Below are 21,740 nucleotides of genomic sequence, written 5' to 3'. Positions count from 1 at the left end.
GATTTATAACTTATTTAACCCATAACAACTTAATATAGCCCCTTAATGTCCTTAAACATGCTCAACATAATAAAAAAAAAATGGAATGACTTGTTTTATTTACAAATCATATACTTGCTGATGTAGTTTTCCACATCATTTTATGGATTCCTATGGTTTGCCCGTACTTACCATTGGCTATAAAGCTGCGAAACTGGAAAAAAAGGAACTTCTATTGGACTGTGGCTGAAGCTGACCACCAGATTGATGTACCCCCGCGCTAACCAATGTTAATTCATATTGTGGCTGAAATGTGTGGATTGTGGAGTCTTCTGAATCATACTGCCTACTCACTTTCCACATCTAATATTTTTGTTAGGTAGACCAATAGAACGTCAGCAGACGAGTGGGTAACTATATTCAACCTCCTAACAAAATTTTATTTATATCTAGGCATGTTTTCCCCTAATCCTTGTTCATCATGACCTGCACAGCAATTCCATATTTTTGGTTCAGTTGCTTGAGCCAAAGTATGGGTTTTTATTCTGGGTTCTTATTTTTTTGTACAACATATCGGGGTATGTTTGTCTTTTGCTCTCATTAGTTTTATGACATGAGGAACAAGGGGCAGTGAGTGTCTTGAAGACCATAAGATTGATATTCATTATCATGGTATAAACGTAAGCAACAACTTCTGCAGAGGATTCACCTATTAGTATTATCAGGATGACAAAATGTGTACTCTGTTACCACAATTCTTCAATGAAACCATTAACTCTTCATTAAAATGCATAGTTATCATCTACCTTTCCCATATAAGGACAGGCCTGACTATATAAGGAGAATACGCCCTATTCAAAATGGTTTGTAGTTATACTACGAATTCGAACACTGAAAAAGAAATAGATATTCATAGTTAGACTTCTTAGTGCTGCCCACTCTATTTACATCATCTTCCTCTCATTGAAAAAGCTCAACCTCGAACTTTTAAATGGAATCTTTTGATAGTAAAACCAAAATTCTTTGGTGACAACAAAAAATTGACTCAAAGCCGGGAATTAAACTAAAATTCAAATCCCTATTAGTTGTTGATTTTATAGCTGATCGCTGAATGGAATTCATTCCCTTATAAAAATAGTTAGCAAACTTTGGTATGAGTTGGAAAAACCTGAATCTGGTATTGGGTGTGAACACATTGTACCTTCGGGAGATTTGTTAATGCTACTAAGTCTCAACATAATGAAAGGGTTGGCTTACGCACGGAAGCATCAACAAGCGCATGATTCATAACCAGAACTGAGTCAGCTGATCAAGATTGAGTAGTACGCCGTTTTGGGGGGTGGATATGGAGTATGTTTCCACCACAAACTCAAAATTCCGAGCCAGAAGAAGGGACAGTGTCAATTACAAAATGAAGACAATGGGGTGATTGGTCAATTTTGGCAGGTACAACTTTGTGACTAAATTAATAGCTTCAGGGGTGTTTTGGTCGAGTAATATAGAAATTTGGCTAGGACTCACTGTAATATGGTTAATCAGTCAAAAATGATGCATCTGTAGGCAATGCAGATGTGATCGCTGTCAATCCAAGTTTAGAGTCACCAATACAGCGACCAATGTCATGAGGTCATCATGATCCCTGAGATTATCGCATTTTAGTGGTCTCCTTGCTTGTCTTCTTCTAGCCACCAGGTTATTCTCGGCCTTATGACTCTAGTACCAACTACCAACTTGTAGGCGAGTTGCTCGTCAAGAGGATTCACCAATGATCATGATAAGCCAACGAGAACTTGCTCACGATAGCTCTTCATTAATCCCAACTCTTTACTAAACTAAGGTATTGACCTCAGATTGCTATCCATCGCATCTCCATATGTAGGAAAGAAGCCCTTCTAATACACTTCCTAAATAGAGACATAGATTTTAACCGAAAAAAATACAGTATTTCTAATTAAATCTAAACTAATTTCATATACAAAATAATTCTGCCTGGTGTGGATGAGTATGAAGTTTAGGATCACCTATGGCTTGGCTATGAGGAAAGTTGTTCACATACACCTCGATTACATCACAGACTTCAGTTGTACATTCTGTGACAGAAAGCTTATAACCAAAATATTAAGTCCTTGCCTTTGTGTGATGATCCTTCTAAGATAGTACCGCGTGTTATACCAACACCCCATCCACCATCAAGTGGCTGCTCCAGAGCAACTGAGACTGCGACTATGTCCCCTATCTCCACATGAGCACTGCAAGCCAATACACCAGGAACAAAAACCTACGAGGGCAAAGAAACATAGGAAATAAATCAAACGAAAAACTAAAACTGAAGGAAACAAATAGAAAGAAAAAAAATATCAACAAAAAGTAATTAGACATTGGGAGGATTCTTAGTATCATGATTGTAGTATATGTAACCAATGTTTAAAAAAACGTTTTTACACCTCGATGCGGTTTTGTTTGACAATGCGAGGTGGTGCCTCGAGGTAGTAAAAAGGCGTAGCTTCAAACTCATATATTTTAATTCAATTCTAGTATGTTATTCTATCAATAGCATATTTTATTGAATTTGTTTATAGTACTACACGAAATTAATTTTTCAACAGTAAAGTTGAGGGATATGAATGTTTTCGGTCACTTCTACCCTTTTGACTACCTCTAGAAGTTAAATAAAAACAAAGAAAGTTAGTATAACTTCGAGGCGTAAGTTCTGATGCGGTATACCTATACTTTGCGTAGAGGTGTACGCCTCGATGCGCATCTTATGCGTCTTTATAAACATTGTATGTAACTTGATTCCTTCATGGAAATAACCACATTGGGCATGTCAGTCAGGTTATACGAATATCACTATATCAAAGCTCAAATTATAAGCTATTTTTAAGGCATATGAATTGTAAAGATGGTACCAAACAACATTACTAGTACGGCAGAACAGCTCACGTGGTTGCGCGATAGGGTATGTTCCGTAATCCGTACCAAAACATCAATTTTACATACCGTTTTTTGCATAGTTTAGAAATGTCTTGGAGAATAAAATGTAAAAAAGAAAATCTAGAAAGAGTTCAAAGATGCAAATTGTACAAGCTTTTTCATAAGGAGAGAGTTGAAAACAAAAAAAATTGTATTTGCTTCAAATCTTCAAATTTCAGAGTCTCCTGACATGCTCTCTAAAGTTTACTACTAAAGGTTCCTTCTTATTCCATACTTCCAAATGGAAACAGAAGAAATCTGTGCCTCCTTAGATCTCCAAAGGCTTACAGACTTGCTGGCCCTTATTGAGACTAAGAAGCCGTCAAATTCGAGTGATAACAGAGTCTGGAGATCTAAGGAGGAAGACCCAATCTCTGTGAGGAACTTCTATAGAAGAGCCAACTAGAAGAATGACATTCTTAGCAAGGATGTTATTGAGAAAATCTGGAGAATTCCTATTCCTCCCAGAATTAGTTTCACAGTCTGGGCAGCAGCTCTCCAAAGGCTTCCTACAGTGGACAACCTCAAAAAGAAAGGAATGATCCTAGTAAATAGATGCTCCTTATGTAAACAGGAGGAGGAAACCATCAGCCATCTTTTCATTCATTGCCCAGTGGCGGTTAGTCTTTGGACTTATTTCATATCGACTTCAAGAGTTGGGTGGTGTTTTTCAAACAACCTGGCGGATATCCTGGAGCAGTGGGGTTCTATTCCTGTTAGGAAGAACAGAAGGAGCATTTGGAGCATCAACCCGGCAGCCATAATTTGGAACTTATGGAAGGATAGGAACAACAAAATTTTCAACGACTGTAATCCAAATTCTAGAGTAGATATATAGAGGATGTCAAAGGCATTGTCTTTGCCTGGTCTAGGGTGTTGAAAGCTTTCAAAGATGTGCCTTCTGTTGACATGGTAGTCAATTGGAAGGCATGGATGATGTCACACTTCCCGTATTAACTATCCATGTTTTGTATATATCTTTCTTCTTTAATATATTCATTCAAACTTTCAAAAAAAAAATCTGCGCCTACCCCAAATTTTGAACCTAAAATCCAGGTTTTAACCGTAGAGATCATAATCTGATCACAATTTGCAAGTTAGAGAAATATTGGAAGAGTTGAACGGGGTTTAGGGAGACATAAAAGAGAGAGAAACAGTGAGCCTTGGGTTGAAATTTGTGGAACTAATTGGATTAGGGTTTGAGGAGTTGTGGAGAGAGAAATGATGGTTTCATGGTCGTGACTTTTAGAAGTGGGGAGGGTATCAATTTACGCCATAAAAACATTATATTAACAGACCCTAAAGGCCTAAACCCTAGACAGTTTCATTAGTCTAAATTGGTGCGCGAATCACCATTTAGTGAGGGGGTGCACTCAGTTACCAATTAGTGATGATATGGTAAACTCAAAAAATTCCAAAAGAAAAAAATAATACTTTGAAAGTAACAGAAGATGCACACCTGAGCACCTCGAAGAACTGCTTCTGCACATTTTCGGCTCACAATTACCTCCTTTATAGGTTGGCTAGAATCATACTGAATTTCGCGTGGTCCTGAACCCTTGACAAATAAAACATAGTCCAACCCAGGTAACTGACATGTACTTATGGGAACACCATGTAAGCTCGCCTCAGGTGCATCTCCATATAGGAGGGATCGTATCATAACATTGTGATCTGAATCCTGATTTTTATGGCATTCTTCTGAGATGGTTTCTTGTTTTCGCCTCATATCAACTTCAGAAATAACATCATTTGTTTGTATATTGTTGCTATCAATCTCACTTGTGACCCACTTTCCCTGCAGAATCGCTGATAACTTTTCTATAACTGTATTAGTTGTTGACTTGAGAGTATTCACACGGACACAGGAGTAGCATGAAGGCCGCCTAATGAGAAAAAATAATAAGAAAGAAAACCAGAGCAAATTCGAGAAAAGGTTGAATTAGATAATTGGCAACAACTCAAACAACCAAATGACAGCATACTCCAACATTATAGATGAAATCTATAATAATTATTGTGAGATTTGGAATGATAAGTATAAGAAATTCTAATTTTAGAAGTTCTTCTACTATGAAAAGACAAACTTGTTTCGAAGTGAGGCATGCGGTTGAGATAGAAGTTGAGATGAAGTGACATGGTGAGATAGTAACGTAGTAGTGGTAGTCAATTAGTTATACTCGAAATAATCGTATTAAGATCTTTGAAAATAAAGGACAAAGGAGTTCGTGTTATCAAAGTAAGCTAAGAAAGTAAACTTTAAAACTAAGGCAACTTTTTTAAGTAAGATGAGAAGAAAGTTTAAGGTTTTATCATGTAGTGGTGTGCTTACCTTTTAACTTTTTTTGTGTTTTTTTTATAAAGTAAATTGAATTAAAAGGGGTCTCAATGCATTTATAGCCAATAAGAGCATGTCCAAGGTGCATGGGTTGGGGCTGAATTTGGGAGCCCCAACCCAAACCTTGGGCACTCCAACCCGGGATGCGGTTGGGGAGCTCCCAGCCCCCAAATCAAGCCGTTGGGAGTTCCCAACGGCTAGTTGGAACTCCCAATGGCCATTTCGGGTGGGTCCCCTTTGGGGATCCACCCCATTCTCTCTTTTTAAAAAAAAAAAAATTGTTTAAAATTTTAGATATGTTAAAAAATAAATTAAATGTAATTTTTTTTAATAGATATTTCAATGATTGAAAAGTCAAATACATATTAAACTAAAATGCATGTAAACTGAAATACAAGTAAATTAACGATAAAAGATCTGTCAGTCGTCGTTATGATCTTTGGTATTCCACAAGTGTTCTACAAGATCTTTGGTATCCCATAAGCAAGCATTCTCATACCCACAGTTATCTTTTGCTGTGGTCATAAACCTACTTTGCCAAATGCGTATGGTGTTTGATCAAAATAAGGATTATGGGCAACAACCGTATCGAGGATATGTAGAAATAATTCACGACCCATCCGAAATCGTTTTCGGAATTTATCAGCATCATAAAGTGGTTTCTCAACCAAATAGTCACGCATCAGTCCTTCATGACCAATTTGTTTGTTACAATTTATCATTCGATGACCCGAAACATAACCAACATGACGGATATGCGGTTGTTGATCCTGAATCTCTGTTTATATAAAATATCATCATCTTCCCTATCCTGTAACTCTTGTTCAATGATCATATTTACTAACGCATATGTATCATCCATTGAAGAGAACTTAATATAGAGAGAAAATGCACAAAATGTAGAGAATATAGAAACAAATTGTAAAAAAACTTAATGGATGAGTGGTTGTATTTGTAGATGAACAAAAGATGAAAAATTCGAATTTCAAACTCCCCCCAAAATTTAAATTTGAAATTTAATTCCCTCCAAAATATTGGTAAAATTTGAATTCAAAATTTTAATTTTTAGAGTCAATAATTTCATGGTTGAAAATTGAAACACAAATCCCACACATGTACAAAATTTGGATTTGGGGGCCCCTGTTGGGAGCCCGACATTGGACTTGCCCAATTTTGGTAGCCCTTGAATTTTTTCAAACTCCAACTTCGGCTCCCAACAAGGGCTCCCAAATCCAAATTTTGTACATGTGTGGTGTACGTGTGTGGGATTGATGTTTCAATTTTCAAGCATTAAAAATTATTGGCACTTAAAATTAAAATTTCAAATTATACCAATACTTTGGAGGGAATTTGAATTTCAAATTTTAGGAAGACTTTTGGGGGGTTTTTGAATTTCAAATTTTACCAAAATTTTGGGGATGTTTGAACGAGCTTTTGGTGTATTGCAAGCTTGTTTTGTTATTATACGAGGACCGACACGTCTTTGGTACGTATAAACACTAGGTAATATCATGAAGGCATGCCTTATAATGCATAACATGATAATCGAAAATGAAAGACCTAATGCAACTACCAGTTTTGATGGAAGTATTCTAGAAGCAATGTATCCTGGGGAGATATTGTCGAAGAAATGTTTGCTCGTCTTGGCCGAGTTAGAAGCAGAAAAGTTCATACATAATTAAGGGCAGATCTTATAGAGCACTTGTGGAATACCAAAGATCGCAACGACTGACGAATCTTTTATCATTAATTTACTTGTTTTTTCTGTATTTCAGTTATATGCTTTTAGGGGGAGTTATGTTTTTAGTTTTTCAATCAATGAAATTCTATTAAAAAAATTACATTTAAAAAAAATCCATTTCAAAATATTCAAGGTTTACATTTTTTTTTTTTAAATAAAAAAAACTAAATGGGGTAGATCCCCCAAAATACCCTGTTGGGAACTCCCAACGGTTATTTTTGGGGGTTGGGGTCCCGGGAGGGTGGGGCTCCCAGGCTTCCGGGTTGGAGCTCCTGCGGGCTGGGTTGGGGCTCCCAAATTCAATTTGGGAGCCCCAGCCAGCCCACATTGGAGTTGCTTTAAGCTCAATTGTTTAAATTTTTCTCCATGTCAATAAGTGGCTTCAAAGCACCTCTGTAACTAATTTTACTGAGATGATATATCTGAAATTAATACAAGATAGATGATATCATCGTAGAAAATATAAAGAAATCCCAATTAGTTGGATGATCCATGGGACTCTCTTTGAAGCTCAAAACGAGATATTGTATGTTGTTCAAAATAAAAGCAAAAGAACAATGAAATAGAGAAGCATATAAATGAGTACATACGTTAGGGCTTTAGATATTCTGGAGAAATGGTCAGCTCCATATGCCTTTATGAAATACTCTTCAACTTTATCATTCCATTTCAAGCTAGGGTTGTAGTTGTAACGCTCCAAATGGTTTTCCATCTAAGTGAAGGTATTCAGACACAACAGAAACAACAACCAACAATAACGATCTTGTTCTTCCACAATACTAATAACAATGAGAAAAGAAAAGAAGATTAAGGACTGAGATTTCAAAACCTTATGGCTTCGGGTGCAAATAGAGGTGACAAAATGTGTTATGCTTTTCAGAAAAGTTCTGCCTTTCTTCATATAACCTGGGGAGGGAAACTAAGAGGGTGTTTGATTTTTTTCACTTATTAAGTATCTTTCACTTATTAAGTGTTGAATACTAAATTATAGTGTTTAATTTTTATGCTAATAAGAGGTGAACAAACGAACTCCCTCTAACTCATTTCCTAAGGTTTACCAAAGAAGGGGAAAGGCTACTTATGTAATTGTATGAAATTGTTGCTACTCTTCACAAGCTTTAGTGTGTTACGTCTAGTTTTTACCCCCAAAATGCAATTTTTTAAGGTTACTCCTCAAACAGTGGTAATAAATTATCACTATCTTCTTTGGCCAAATGTCTATAAACGTCACACATTGCCTCAAAAACATGTTTCATCAAATTTACAGTAAAAGCATTAATGTCATAAAATTTCCATTGAATTGACAACCCAGACAGATGTTAGCAGATTTAATGTCGCAATTAAATGCCACCGACATTTAGTAACATTAGAAATGTCTGAATCGAACACCACGTACAAGTAATGACTTATAAATATCCCCATTAAATGCCTTGTACAATTGGTGACATATCAAATGCAATTATCTAGCAACTTCTTGGGCCATATCATATGGTAATATCTTTAGGCGCCTGACCTAGGAATCAATCACTCAAGCTTGCCAATGCCAAAGACAAAAGTGAATGTATTGACTGCAAAGAAATAAAGTTTGGGACTAGCCAAGTATGCAGAACAAAAGGATCAATAAAGATGTAGAAAGGTCCATAATGCCTCTCACAGCTTCACAAGCCACTAAGAAACTAGATATGAGTACATACCATGTTATTTTCACGTTAAAGGAGTGACTCCTTGTTTCCGTAAAGATAAAATTCTAGCACACCATGTAAGCTTTCAACAGGCCTTAATGATATGACGGAAACACGAAATAGAAAGAGAGAGAGAGAGAGATACCTGTCACGAAACCTCTTAAATTTAAGGAGGTTGTGAGCTGATGAAGTTGTAATAGGGGTCTGTTGAGCCCTTCCAGAATATGGTGCCAAACTTTAACTGTTAAAAGAACTTAAAAAACATCAAAGGCATGAGCGAAAGAAGGGTGATTTACCAAGATGCAAAACCTAAAATGAGAACCCTGCAAATTAGGAGCAGGAAACCATCAATTTACACCATATCCAAAAAAAAAAATTGGTTTGAACCTATTCAAACTAAATGGTTCATCTAAAAGCAGTTGACAATCACAGACACCTATTATAACTAAATGGTTGAAGCCAAACTAACTGATTTGGTTTAACCATTTGAAACATTTCATATTTACAATACAAATGGTTTAAAGGTTCGCATTAAATGCTCTCGACCTAATCGAACTAGATGGTCTGCCATCTGCTGTAAACCAAATAGTTTAAGACAAACCAATTCAAACTAAAACTGAAATGTTGAAAGAACTAAATAAAACTGATTCTGAAACATTGAAGCCAAATAATGGTTTGATTAAACATTTGCTGAACTTGAAGATAGAGAATACAGAACAGAGAGAGAGAAAGAGAGATCACCTAAATTCCAATAACTCAAGAGAACGATGGAGAGAGACCAAGGTGTTGAAGCCCTAAAAAGTTAAAAACGGTCGTCTGGTCTTGAAGAAGAAGACGGAGAGAGAGAGAGAGAGAGGCGGGAACTGAACCCAGTTGAAGAGAATTGAGGAGGAGTCTTAAATATGAGCCTAACTTTGATGTGTTGAAGCCGAAGCCCTAACACTGGTCAGTCTGGTCGTCCACTCTTGAGAAGTAAGAACGATAGAGAGAGAGAAATAGGCGGGAGTCTCTCTAGTATGAGCCCGTTTTCAATTGGGGGCTATTTTTTTTTTGGAATTTGATACAATAGTCATTATAATGACGTTGATACATCAAAGATGTAATAAATACGGTAACTGTCAAATCAAACAATAACAGGTCCAAATAATCAGATAGTTTAAAAGCTAAAGCTAATACATTGGGACAGACTTGCTAAAGTTTAAAGTTCATGCTAACAAGTAAGAACAAACAATTATCGGATTTGAGCACAAAAATGAGGAAATATGTACAAGATATCAAAGGCAACATACCTATGATTATCCAACCCTTGCCGTCTAGTCAATATTTTAGTTTGACATGTTAGCCCAAGTTAAGCAGCGTGATGAGGATGATGGTTTTTTTTAATAATGAAACCTCTCCAAAGCCACTTATAAATACTTTGATGTTTACCAAGCTTCAACTTGCACCTATAACTATGGGTTGGATGTTATCGATAGTGATCGGACTATTACACCTATCACAACTCGAGCCTCAATAATTGATTATGTCATTGCCTTTGACACTTAGATGCAAATGCAAAACGGCACAAGATTTTGTTCTTCAAGGCTCAATAGGCGCACTCAGAAGGGCTCACCAATCTTAAGTTCGAAAATTTGTAAACTCTAGACGCTCTTCCAAACAATGTATAAACTAACACATCCACCAACCCTCATGGGTGAGTTGTTCACAGATCTTGATGTCATCTGTGATAACCGTAGACCTTGACATATTTTTGATATTGTTCTTGATTTTAACACCACACCCAAACCTAGCAGACACTGAGTTTTATTTTGTTGGAGACTTTCCAACTCACTTAAAATGCGTTAATATTGAAGACCCACAATTTGCCTTACTCGTCAGAATATGCAGTGACACAGGGGATCTTGTATGCTCGATTTTTTTTTTTCACGATAAGCCACCACAATACATGATCTAAGCTTTTATCTCTCCTTGAACACGTTGACTTCTCAGATTACAAGCTAAAGTTTTCGAGGTGACCACCGCCACTAATAACTTTTAATTTTAAGTCTTCCACATGGGGTTTGTGAAGTCAATATGGACTTTCAACAAAAAAAAAGTCAATATGGACAACCTGGATTTACTAGATTTTCGCAAAAGTCTTTTGTACCATGTGTCTGTAGCATATCATTTATTTTTAGGTTCTCAAACTAGACATCAATTAGTAGAATAAATTAACGGTGGCGACTTAATTCGGAGAATAATGTATTGTATCTGGGTCATCCAAGATTTTACCCCAACCCCTACCACCTCTTTGTTTCTTCACACAGGAGAAGGTTCATTGACAACCTTAAAGAATCTATTTCTTCTTCCTTTTCTCCTCCCACCATTAGGCATCAGCATCTTCGACAACCACCGCCACCATTTTGTACTCTATCTCCCTCCTTCCATATATCTTTTTTTTCTCTTTCTATTTCACTTTCTCTTTCTGCAAGGGAAGGGTTCCCTTTGCTCTGGAATCCTTTCTTTAGATAAAAGACTTTCCCCTCATTTGAAGAGAAGGACGAATTATCTTCTTCATGTTGGGTGGTTTTGGGCCTCTCTCACCCCAAAAGCTAGCTCAAGGGGTAAGGCTTCTCCCACACTTTTTAATGCACTCCCTGCTCCTTCCACAACCAATGCGGGATTAACCTAACAATCTACCGCTCACACATTGGCTCTTAACTTCAATAGTTATTGGGTGAGACTTGTTATTACCCGGACTTTGATACCAGGTTGGGTGGTCTTGGACCTCTCTCACTCCAAAAGCTAGCTCAAGATGTAAGACTTCTCCCACTTATTAACGCACATTGTCCCTTCCACAATGTGAGATTAACCTAACACTTCGGACGAGGGTTTTCCTTTCACATAAAAAAGGGGGAATCGTGCCCATCTTCGTAAGAAAATGAAAATAGTTCGCACGAAGAAGGAGAATCACTCTCATTCTTCCAACAAATTAGAAATTTATACGAAGAGAAGAATTCTTTAAGCTTGGTCAGAAAGAGAGTTTGATAGGAAGAGAGTGGGAGGAAGAAAAATAAAAGGAGAAAAAACATATGATGATGGTGCCCGCGGTTGTTAAAAGAAGTGGGGATGCTCGACTGGTGGCAATGGTGTGTGAGCAATGGTGGTGGTCGACAAGTGGTGGAGCATACGAAGTAGAAGATTTTTATTGAAGTCCACCTATTTTCCGTCGTGAAAAGAAGGAGCGATGGTAAGATTTTTCCAACCAAAATCTTGGATACTATAGTAGACAGAAAAGGTGGTTCAACAAAAAAAAAAGAAAAAGTAGATAGAAAAGGTATTTCCAAAAGAAGGCTAAAATTAGGTGTCGTCGGCAACACTAAAATAAGTTGCTTTTCTGCTTATTTAAGTAGAAAAGTAAAAAAGTTAGTTTCGTAACGTGAAAACTTCGACTTTACATATGTTAAAATTTGACTTCCTTTTGTAATTCAAAATTTTTGCTTTTGATTTCAAAGTCAAGTTACTTATGTCCAACACATACACAAATATTGCTTAGACTATTTTTTTTTGTCGACCTCCGCTCCACCACTATACAATTTACACCACTACCACATACCTCAACCACAACCGTTGGCGCACCACTACCACCACTACCACCACACACCTCCACCACCTCCACCACACCGCCATCACCACATCTCCACCGCCACCATCACAACACTTCAAATACCACCATTGTACCTCCACGACCGCCACCATCATCACCAAGCTTCCACCACCACTACAACCATCACCATGTCTTCACCACCACACTCCACCACCACACTCTACCACCACCATCTCTAAGCCTTCACCACCACTACCATCATCACCATGTCTCCACCACTACCATCACCAATCCTCCACCACCACCACCACCACCACCACGTCTCCACTATCACAAGTCCACCACCACCACCACCACCACACATCCACCATCGCATTTCCACCACCACCATAATATCTCAAACACCACCACTGTACTCCACCACCACACCATAACCACCACAAAACTACAACACCTCAAACCCACCACCTTACTTTCATCTCCACCGCCACACTTCAACCACCAAAACCATACCTCCTTTGTCACCACCACCATACCACCACCATCATACCTCCATCACTACCACCATCGCCATATTTCCACCACTATATCCTCATGACCACTAGCACCATATTAGCACCACCACCGCCATATTTCCACCTCCACCACACCTCAACCACCACCATTGTTACCACCACCACCACCTTTGCCATAATAGTTATCATGAAATTGTATGAGTAAACTTAAAATGTATTATCTCTGCGGGAAAGAAAAATAAAAAATAGAAAAGTAAATAATATTGTCAAACTAATTTTTTAACTTTTTTTACTTATAAGTAAATATTTTGCCAAACGTACTTTTTATATTTTTTAACTTTAATAAAGCAAAAGTACCTGTACTAGAAGTAAAAGTTCTTCTACTTCTGCTTGCCAAACGACACCTTAATTGGGTCTTGGCAAACGTGTTCTCTCGTGCCCACAGTGAAACCAGCAGTGCCAGTAGCACCCTCCTAAATAGTTTTGTACCTCAGGCTAAATAAGGAGATTTTAGCTCAGTCCGGTGACAAAAGCGGCGGCATCTTATCCTATTTTGCAGAGTTAAGTGAACGACAACAACGCATGCTCTAGTCTTCTCAAGTTTTCTTCTTCTTCTTCTTCATTATGCCGCTGACGTGTCTGGTTTCATCTCCATCTTCATTTTATATCAACATCCACATTGATGGACTCTCTCAAACTCACTCCAAAAAATACTCAATTCCTTGTTCCTATCATCAAAATCTCTCCACCAAAACATTACCCTTATTCAATTCTATTCCTTTTATCCGACCTATCACTTCCCTTTCTTCTTTACGTCGTACTGGTAAGTTTTCTATTCACTTATAATCAATATCAACTTCTCCCATACTTACTAATTTACCCTAATATTTTGAATGTGGTTTTGTAATTCTTTACTTTCATCTCTTTGTTTCTTTTACATATTTTCCAGTTGTTGAAGAAAGGGTGGTTGTTGAAACTAGTAAAGATGAACTAGAGTTTATTGAAATTGGGTACATATCCAATGTCCATGGGATCCAAGGAGAGCTTCGAGTAAAACCCTCTACAGATTTTGCTGAATTACGATTTTCAAATGTTAGTTACACATTCTCTTTTTGATTTTCGTTATATTTTGCTTGCCATTAAAATTGATTACCCAATGAACTTGTTTTTGTTTATATTTTTAGCCAGGGAAAAGATGGTTAAAAGAAAGGGTTTCAGGAAAAGAAACTATCCGCGAGGTTGAGCTTGCTGAGGGAAGAGAACATTCTGGACAAGGAAGTTGGATCATCAGTTTTGCGGGGATTGATAATATCGACAAGGTCAATTACTGGAATAACATGGAGTTTGTTACTCTAAGTTAGTGCTAACTGATAAATTTTATACTTATAAGTCGATACACGTTTTTGCAATTAACATGAATACGATGACAATCCTGAAAAGATCATATAAGTTTTTGTGATCTCAACTTTAAGCAGGAGAAGTTAAATGGACAATACAATATCCAAGCATAAAAAGCAGAATCTCTTGCATTTTGGTGTTGGTTTTTTATACGACTGGAATAACAAGTTTCAGCTCAAGTTCTTTTTTCTTTCTTTTGCATAGTTTAGGTAAAAATCACTTTGATTTATTATATAGGCCGTTGATCTTGGATTTATGGCTCTCTTATATTGTAAATGTCACTCTTTCCCAGGCTAAGCACCTCGTTGGATCAGTATTACTCGTAAGGGAAGAAGAAGACAGACCAACACTGGAGGAAGGCGAGTTTTATACTCCAGATCTTATTGGCATGAGGGTTATTCTTAAGGTCTGGAGCTCTTACTAGTTCTTTTGTATCTTTGTATTTAAGTAAAATATCATTGCTTTCAGAAGGGAGTAAGAGATGGAAACTTACATTTTTTTTTTGAAAACTTAGAATGAATATATTGAAGTAAAGAATATGTGCAAAAGAGGATTGGTTAGGTCAGGGAATCTCTCACAATATCCAAGCCTCCCAATTGACTACAACATCTAGATATGAAATAGATCTAAAAGATACAATTCTTTTTGCCCAAGATTACCCTGGAGCCTCTTGCCAGATTCTTAAAGAATACAAACTAATTCCTGGGACTCTTATTTCTCACTCTTTAAAGTCAAACTAAAATATCTCTTGGGACGAGCTGATGTACAAGTGGTTCTGAGAATGGAGTTTGCTGATACTCCCTGACGAAGAAGACATAACTTGTTGAATTCAGTTTGGGAATGACAGGTTCTTTAAATCTGGGTGAACATGTACTTAAAAGTAAAAGGGTGCAAGGATAGAGTTGATATATACAAAGGTATATCTTGTGGATTGTGTTGAAGATTGAGGTAAGTTGGTTTTAGAATAGAAAAATTTTGTTCGGAGACAAATACGCGTTGAAGAGTAAGCCATAATTTTTTGAATATATTGAAACACAATTCAACAGATCCAAACAACACTTCAGTGAATATCTTGAAAAGACCTAAGTCCTAGCTCCACAAATACCAAGAAATCAAATACCCTAATTCTTTTCTAACTAAAGATTGTGAAAGAGTAAATATCCTTAATATCTATTGAAAAAATATTGGTCTTACCAGCACACAATGAAGATGTGAAATTTAACTTTTAGGGGGCCATGTTTAGGCTGATAGTCGAGTTTCGCTACGTCGCCCATCCTACCTAGTGCTTTAGACTATACAGTGTATATAGAACTACAGATATATAAAATCCATGTTTACGTAAACAAAAATAAAGGGCATTAGGTAGGGGCTAGTGTTTTTATTTAATGTAATATAGACCCTCCTACGAGTATCAGTAGAAGAAACTGTTAGGTAGATATTTTTTTTTTGAATAATTTGATTGAATTAGAAACGAGAAAAAAGGAATATACAAGAGCCCCAAGGGGCAAAAAAGAAATAAAAAACAGCTAAAAATTACATAAAAAACATAAAAGCCTCCCAATTTTCGACTAAGTCGACAAAAGATCTAAGGTTCACCCCTGGAATAGTTCTGCCCCAATGAAAGATGAGACACTTAGAAGAGAAAACGATATGTTCTGCTGTTCTGAATTTGTCTAGAAAGACTATTTCGTTTCTCGCCTTCCACGTTGCCCATATAATAGCTTTCGGAATAAGATTGATAAGTTGCTTCTTGCCTTTAATGTTCGACCAAGCCATAATCTGATCCGAAATAGAAGCTGGAGCAGTCCACACAACATTCAAACTAGACAGGAAGAAGTGCCACACCTTATAGACTATCTCGCAATGTAAGAATAGGTGAGCTGCAGATTCCTCCTCCTTTTTACAAAGAGGACATCTGTTGGGGAAGGTGAAGCCTCTTTTCCTCAAAGAATCCAAGGTTGGAACTCTATTCAAACACACAGCCCAAAGGAAGAAACTGACTCTGTGAGGGATACCCTTAGGTGGATATTAAGATGAAAAAAAGCCAGTAAGGGGTGCATATGCAGATATAGGGTTTTAGGGATACAAATCCAGATAATTTCCTGTCTTTGTTATCAAATCGTCCTTTTCAACTTCAAACTTTTTACACTCTGATCAACCGTTGTTATTATGCAGGAAGAACATCAAGTTAGAGTCGTATTTATGGTCCTAACACGATAATTTATAAATTCACACAAGATCAAAGAATCGTTAGTTTTCTCTTTATATTCATTGGAAGTTTAAGAAAAATAAGTAATGAATATGTGTGTGTGTGTGTATATATATATACATCTATATGGAGTGAGAGAGAGGAGGCATGATAATGTGCATAATGAACTACAGAGTTTGTTTTCTCTCGCTTGTTGGTTGTTACTTATTTTTATTACTTTTTCAATGTTCTCTTTTTGGTTCCTTTAACGGCGGAAAACCTTTTTGTTTCTAATACTACAGATCTTATCTATCCGCCTTCATAGTTCTGTTGGAGCATAACTATAGCTGATGATTATAAATTATATTATGCTGGATTTACTGATTATATTCTTCCTCTAGGACACAGGCGAGCCTGTCGGAAAGGTCGTGAAAGTTTTCAACAATGGAGGAAATGATCTCTTACAAGTTATGCTTAATTCAGGTAGAGAAACAGATGATGTGACTAGTACAGTGAAGGCAGGAGAAGATGTTGCTGCTCCTCTTGTGTGGGTTCCATTTGTTGAAGCTATTGTGCCTGACGTTGATATCAGTAGAAGAGAAATGCAGATTACCCCTCCAAGGGGTCTCCTTCAACTAAACTTGCGCTCTGACGTGAGATCTAAGAAAGAAAGGCGACAATCGGTGAGTTGCTTCTTTTTATATGTTTCTTGCAATACTCTTTTAGATGATTACTTTACTATACTATTAAGTTTTATCTGGGGCTCTGGAAAATCGTGATTTAAAACTGAAGACAAGACGAGTGTTGCAGTTGTTCAGTTATATGTCAAGCAGTCAAGGAAACCTAAATATTGACCTCGAGATACTCTTCCTGTCGGCTCATGACGAAACTTAATGGTTCCCTCTATGTATCACAATTTAGCCATTCCAGTTCTCTACCTTGTTGTTATGCAACAGGTGTAAATGCAAGTGAGACATAACTGACACATACAACATATGGCAGCATATTCTAAATTTTGAGTGCTTCCAATGCCCTATTTAGGTTTTCTTAGTCACTCAAATGTAACTGTTTCATTTTTTTAGTTGTATCAATATATATATTACATTCATAATTTTGTGTATTGTTACAAGATGAATCGAAATACTTCAGTCAGAATTTTTGGTTTTCCAGTTGAGGAGAGTTTCATTCAAAATAAGTTTTTTTACAATATGTATATCAAAAATAGAAATGAAATTAGAGTGGGCAATAATTAGGATTTTTAAGCTAATGCTGAGCCGTAGGGACCACTCCCATAGCTAACGTACTAGTGATAATAAAAATATAAATTATAGAAATCGTTGGAGTGGAAACTGTTTTAGGTTTATACATGATGTCCAACAAGTTATACGTCAATACATGAAATCCAACTGAGAAGTCTTTGTAATTTCATTCGGGGAGATGAGTTGATATGGTTGCTGTTTTATCTCTTCTCATTTTGTTGCAATGACCATCCATGATTAAGTTCGTTTACATTTTTGAACAAGTGAGCAAAAAGATGATTTGAGCTGAAATCGTCTTAGTTGCATGTTTGTGACTCAGCTTTTAGTTGATCCTCAAAATAATGCAGGAGTGGAAGGAAAGAAAGAGGGCAACACAACGCCTCATAGCTGCTAAAAAGAAACTTTCTGAAATGGAACAGAGACATGTTTTTGAAGGGTTAGGGTCTGGAGATAAAAGCCAAAAAAGATTGCTAGCAGATCAGATTGTGGGCATAAACTTTAAATGGTTCCAACAAGCAATGCAGAATTCTGTTTCACCCTCTAAAAGGTAAATGGGATACTGGAGTACGATTTCTTTCAAGAAAAATGAGAGCTTAGTCCTTTATTCCAGGTGTAGAACAGTGATATTTATAAAAATACTACATAGTGAAACGATTTTCCCTGATAGACATAGACTTACTATGAGGATTGAAGATGAAACAAATATTTAACATGCAGAGGTGGATTTTAAAATACGATCGAGATAATACTATTAACAGAAAACTCTGGAGTCAAGAAAACTTGTTTAATGCTAACCAGAGCAAACCCAAGTAAAATTGGTTTCAAGGTTAGATTTCATGGCCTTTAAGAGTTCGTTATGTTGGGCTTCAAGGTTGGCCGTTGTGGCCTTCACCTACAAATGTTCTTGGAGTTACAAAGTCACTTTATGTGTTTATTTCATTTTTCTGATGTATCTTTCACATGCACTGTAAAGCTGACTACACATGTCATTTTGTAATTTACGATAATTTCTTCCAGAACCACACGTTAAAGGTTTTCCATTAGATAAGCAAAATCCAGGTTTCATTTCACAGACTCACAGTAAAGCTCGAGTTAAAATTTGGTAGCAAGCATTTGTTCTACGACTATTTTCTTATGAAGCTGAGTATCTAGTCTCGATCAGTTAGTACTTCTTAATTCACTCCTGATCTTAGGTACCGAGAAGCTGGAAATCTAGTTTTAGCTTCTTACAATAGCTACTATCCATTCTAGATTTTTGTGAAGTTCTTAGACTGTAAGAAGCTAATATTTCTTCTTTATATTTCAAACAGAAAAAAATTGCATTGTATAATTGATCAACAACTAATGAAAAAAGAAGAATAGCGTCTCTGCTGTCTCGTATTACTATTTGTGGACTTCTTGCTGACATTGTTGTGGATCCTTTGACTTTTTGAAGCAGATGGAGTTTGTTTGAGTTCATCAATGCCCATGCAACCAAGATACCTGAAAGTTATATGAAAACATCAAAGGAATTGGAAACAATTCCATCTAGCACTAAAATGGAGCTAAATCAATTGCAGGAAAAGGGTGTTAACTTTATTGCTGATGGGAAAGTTGCAATTGTTATAGTGACAGATGACAAGTTAGTTAAGAATTCATCTGGAATACTTCATCTTCAGACCGTATTCTCTAATTTCAAGAGAACATTCTCTTTGATGGTATGATTTTTTACTCTACTTCACTCGTTTACATATTTCTGAGTAGTAAAGATTTAGTAGAATCTTACTCGAGACACCCAACTTCTTTATGGAAGTGACTAGCCAAGCCATAAGAAGATAAAAACAGACCTCACCCGCTACACAAAAGAGCACTTAAAAGTTAAAAGCCTTGAGTTAAACTCCCTTCTTTTTATCCGGTCTTAACAGTAACTCATCCTAAGAGTACATTTATTACAGAAAACAAATCGTGATGGATCTCTATGTTTATCTTACGAGTAGTGCATCTTGTGGATGTAGAAATTTCATTGCAGGAGGCTGTGCTTGTAATTTTCTTGTTATTATCTGCTTATGGTTTTCATTCAAGATTATTTGTTTATTGCAGGCAAAAGAAGAACGAATCGCGTTACCTCTTATTATAGTGTCTCCAACTTATGAAATTCAAAATATCCAAAAGATTTTCGAGGAGCATGACTACTTTGCTTTTGACAGTCAAAAGGTTGGTATGCCTTATAAAACTCTGATGCTTTTCATTTCTTCACTTGCGGCTTTCAATGGTCCGCCATATGGTTCATGGTTGCTAGTCATATTTCGCATTGAGCCTCTCAAGATGGCAAAAATGAATACCGGCTTTCAGAAAAGGATCATAGATTGATCAAGGTGCTGAGAGAGAACAAAAAAAAAAAAAACAATCCAACAAGTGAGACAAAAGTCACATATTCTCTCGATTTGTGAAAAATTCTTTCTACAAAAGCTCCTTAAAGATGTTGATAGCAGCCTCCTCATACGTATTTTTTGAAGTACAGTGGTGAAGAATAAATCGAAAAAGAAGTTGTGAAAAGTAATCTCTTTAAGCAAAACAGGACACATGAGAGAGTCTAAAGTTAAATTGGTGAGCCCTGTGCACGTGGACTAAAATTATCTTCTAGCTTATGTTTTGTTGTTATGTAGCGAGATGAAAATATCTTCCAAAGATCTGCTCTTAGTTCATCCTCACTATCTGCTAAGTGAGCTGTTATCTATGTAACATAAACATCAGTGCCGGGCTCAGTAGCTAGCTCCAATTCGAGGTCTCAGAGATGGGAACCTGAAAAGTCCCAAATCTGGAACATAACATCCACATGCATATATGGGTTCTTGTCTTGGGCGTTAGTCCTCTAGTTTTACTTAATAATTTTTTCTTATTTTGGGTTAACCGTTGTTAAATTATCCGCAATCGACAATAACCTAGAGTGGAATTTTGTGTGCTTAACATGATTATCTGCAAGTACATATGCAACCTATAAAAAAATTTCCACTATAACCATCTAATTGACTATGAGTATTGAACATGTATCATATTATTAAAGACGAGTAACTGAATCCAACAAAGCAACAGATGTGGAAATTTCTTTATCCATGTTAGATAGCCCAATCGTGAGCCTCATTACTAAATATAGTTGATATATGATATATCTATTTCTTTGAAGATAATAAACTGAGATTTTTCTCCATATAATATAACTTTGGAGGAACTGATCGACGCAGGTTTTGTTCCTTGAAGAAGAGAAATTGCCTGTTGTTAGCTACTCGGCGGAGGAAGAAAAGAGCCACAAGATCTTTATGGAAACACCATGGGAAATACTCCAATCGCCAGTTGGATCTGGAGGTGTTTTCAGCTTACTCTCATCAAACAACTCTCTTGGAAACCTCGTTGAACTTGGTATAGAATATGTTCAGGTTAGTAACTAAATTGCGGTTTAGTTCTAACATAATAGGCCGTTCTCTTGTGCTAATTGCTTCAATTTCTTGAATTAGATTTTGCTAGAAGTTTATTTTTGTTATTTATATCTTTTGCTCGAAGAGCTTCCAGAGGAGTTGAGAAGAATTATTTTAGGTTTTCTTTTAATTACATCAGTAATGTAATGGTATCTATTAACTACTTGCGTAAAGCTTTTCGTGCAAAAGTCTTGCTTTTCGAATCAGTGTTTGCTCAGAACTGCACCTCCTTGTTTCAGGTACTGAGGTTAGGCCAAAGATCTGTTATTGGGGATCCATTATTTCTTGGATTCACCAGTTCTCGCGGAGCAGATATTGGAATCAAAATCAATAACAAAAATAAAGATTTCGAAGAAGACTACGACATGGTATTCTCCACGAGATTTTTGAGGAAAATAATGACACAGACTGGTAAACTCCAGTTTTACCAAGTTCAAAAGCAAAATCAGCATGTTCAGACGGGTGATGAGGAACACGTTAATATGTCTTCGACACCAAACTTATACGAGTTTCATTGTTCGATATCCAGTGCCTTAAATGCTTGCTCTTCTGATAAGATATGTATAATGGATGTGGTTGACTGATTTTTGTAACATGATATGTATTCTATATTGAAATCTGTCTAACAA

The 21,740-nt window shown here is 36.6% G+C and overlaps 2 protein-coding genes across 17 annotated transcripts in view; one reads left to right on the top strand and one right to left on the bottom strand.

Moving 5' to 3' along the window:
* LOC147566726 (NOL1/NOP2/sun family protein) overlaps window positions 1-9,849 on the bottom strand; it is a 22,287-nt gene extending 12,438 nt beyond the window's left edge. For 2 of the 14 annotated variants that reach the window (XM_086653238.1, XM_086653241.1), the window contains exons 1-6: window positions 9,455-9,754; window positions 8,859-8,966; window positions 7,861-7,950; window positions 7,622-7,743; window positions 4,412-4,838; window positions 2,110-2,257 (exon numbers count right to left, since the gene is read on the bottom strand). In XM_086653238.1, coding sequence (XP_086509364.1) covers window positions 2,110-2,257; window positions 4,412-4,838; window positions 7,622-7,743; window positions 7,861-7,932 — 769 coding nt within the window. In that variant the 5' untranslated portion in view covers window positions 7,933-7,950; window positions 8,859-8,966; window positions 9,455-9,754. Of the gene's footprint in view, window positions 1-2,109; window positions 2,258-4,411; window positions 4,839-7,621; window positions 7,744-7,860; window positions 7,951-8,858; window positions 9,037-9,454 lie in introns of all 14 variants that reach the window. The other 12 variants (XM_086653240.1, XM_086653243.1, XM_086653242.1 and 9 more) reach the window with 12 other exon arrangements.
* Window positions 1-21,740, top strand: part of LOC147566725 (16S rRNA processing protein RimM family) — a 26,733-nt gene extending 4,993 nt beyond the window's left edge. Inside the window, exons 2-11 of one of the 3 annotated variants that reach the window (XM_086653235.1) lie at window positions 13,115-13,637; window positions 13,764-13,906; window positions 13,999-14,133; window positions 14,505-14,618; window positions 16,802-17,083; window positions 18,007-18,206; window positions 19,098-19,356; window positions 19,739-19,852; window positions 20,881-21,072; window positions 21,351-21,740. In XM_086653235.1, the coding sequence (XP_086509361.1) occupies window positions 13,439-13,637; window positions 13,764-13,906; window positions 13,999-14,133; window positions 14,505-14,618; window positions 16,802-17,083; window positions 18,007-18,206; window positions 19,098-19,356; window positions 19,739-19,852; window positions 20,881-21,072; window positions 21,351-21,695 (1,983 nt within the window). In that variant the 5' untranslated portion in view covers window positions 13,115-13,438 and the 3' untranslated portion in view covers window positions 21,696-21,740. Of the gene's footprint in view, window positions 1-13,114; window positions 13,638-13,763; window positions 13,907-13,998; window positions 14,134-14,504; window positions 14,619-16,801; window positions 17,084-18,006; window positions 18,207-19,094; window positions 19,357-19,738; window positions 19,853-20,880; window positions 21,073-21,350 lie in introns of those variants that run through there. The other 2 variants (XM_086653234.1, XM_086653236.1) reach the window with 2 other exon arrangements.

The sequence above is a fragment of the Eschscholzia californica genome, unplaced genomic scaffold (assembly GCF_041429995.1).
Source record: "Eschscholzia californica isolate CP2 unplaced genomic scaffold, dmEscCali1.0.p SCAF_1, whole genome shotgun sequence".
NCBI classification, from domain to species: Eukaryota; Viridiplantae; Streptophyta; class Magnoliopsida; order Ranunculales; family Papaveraceae; genus Eschscholzia; species Eschscholzia californica.
This window is presented reverse-complemented; position numbering and strand designations above follow the sequence as displayed.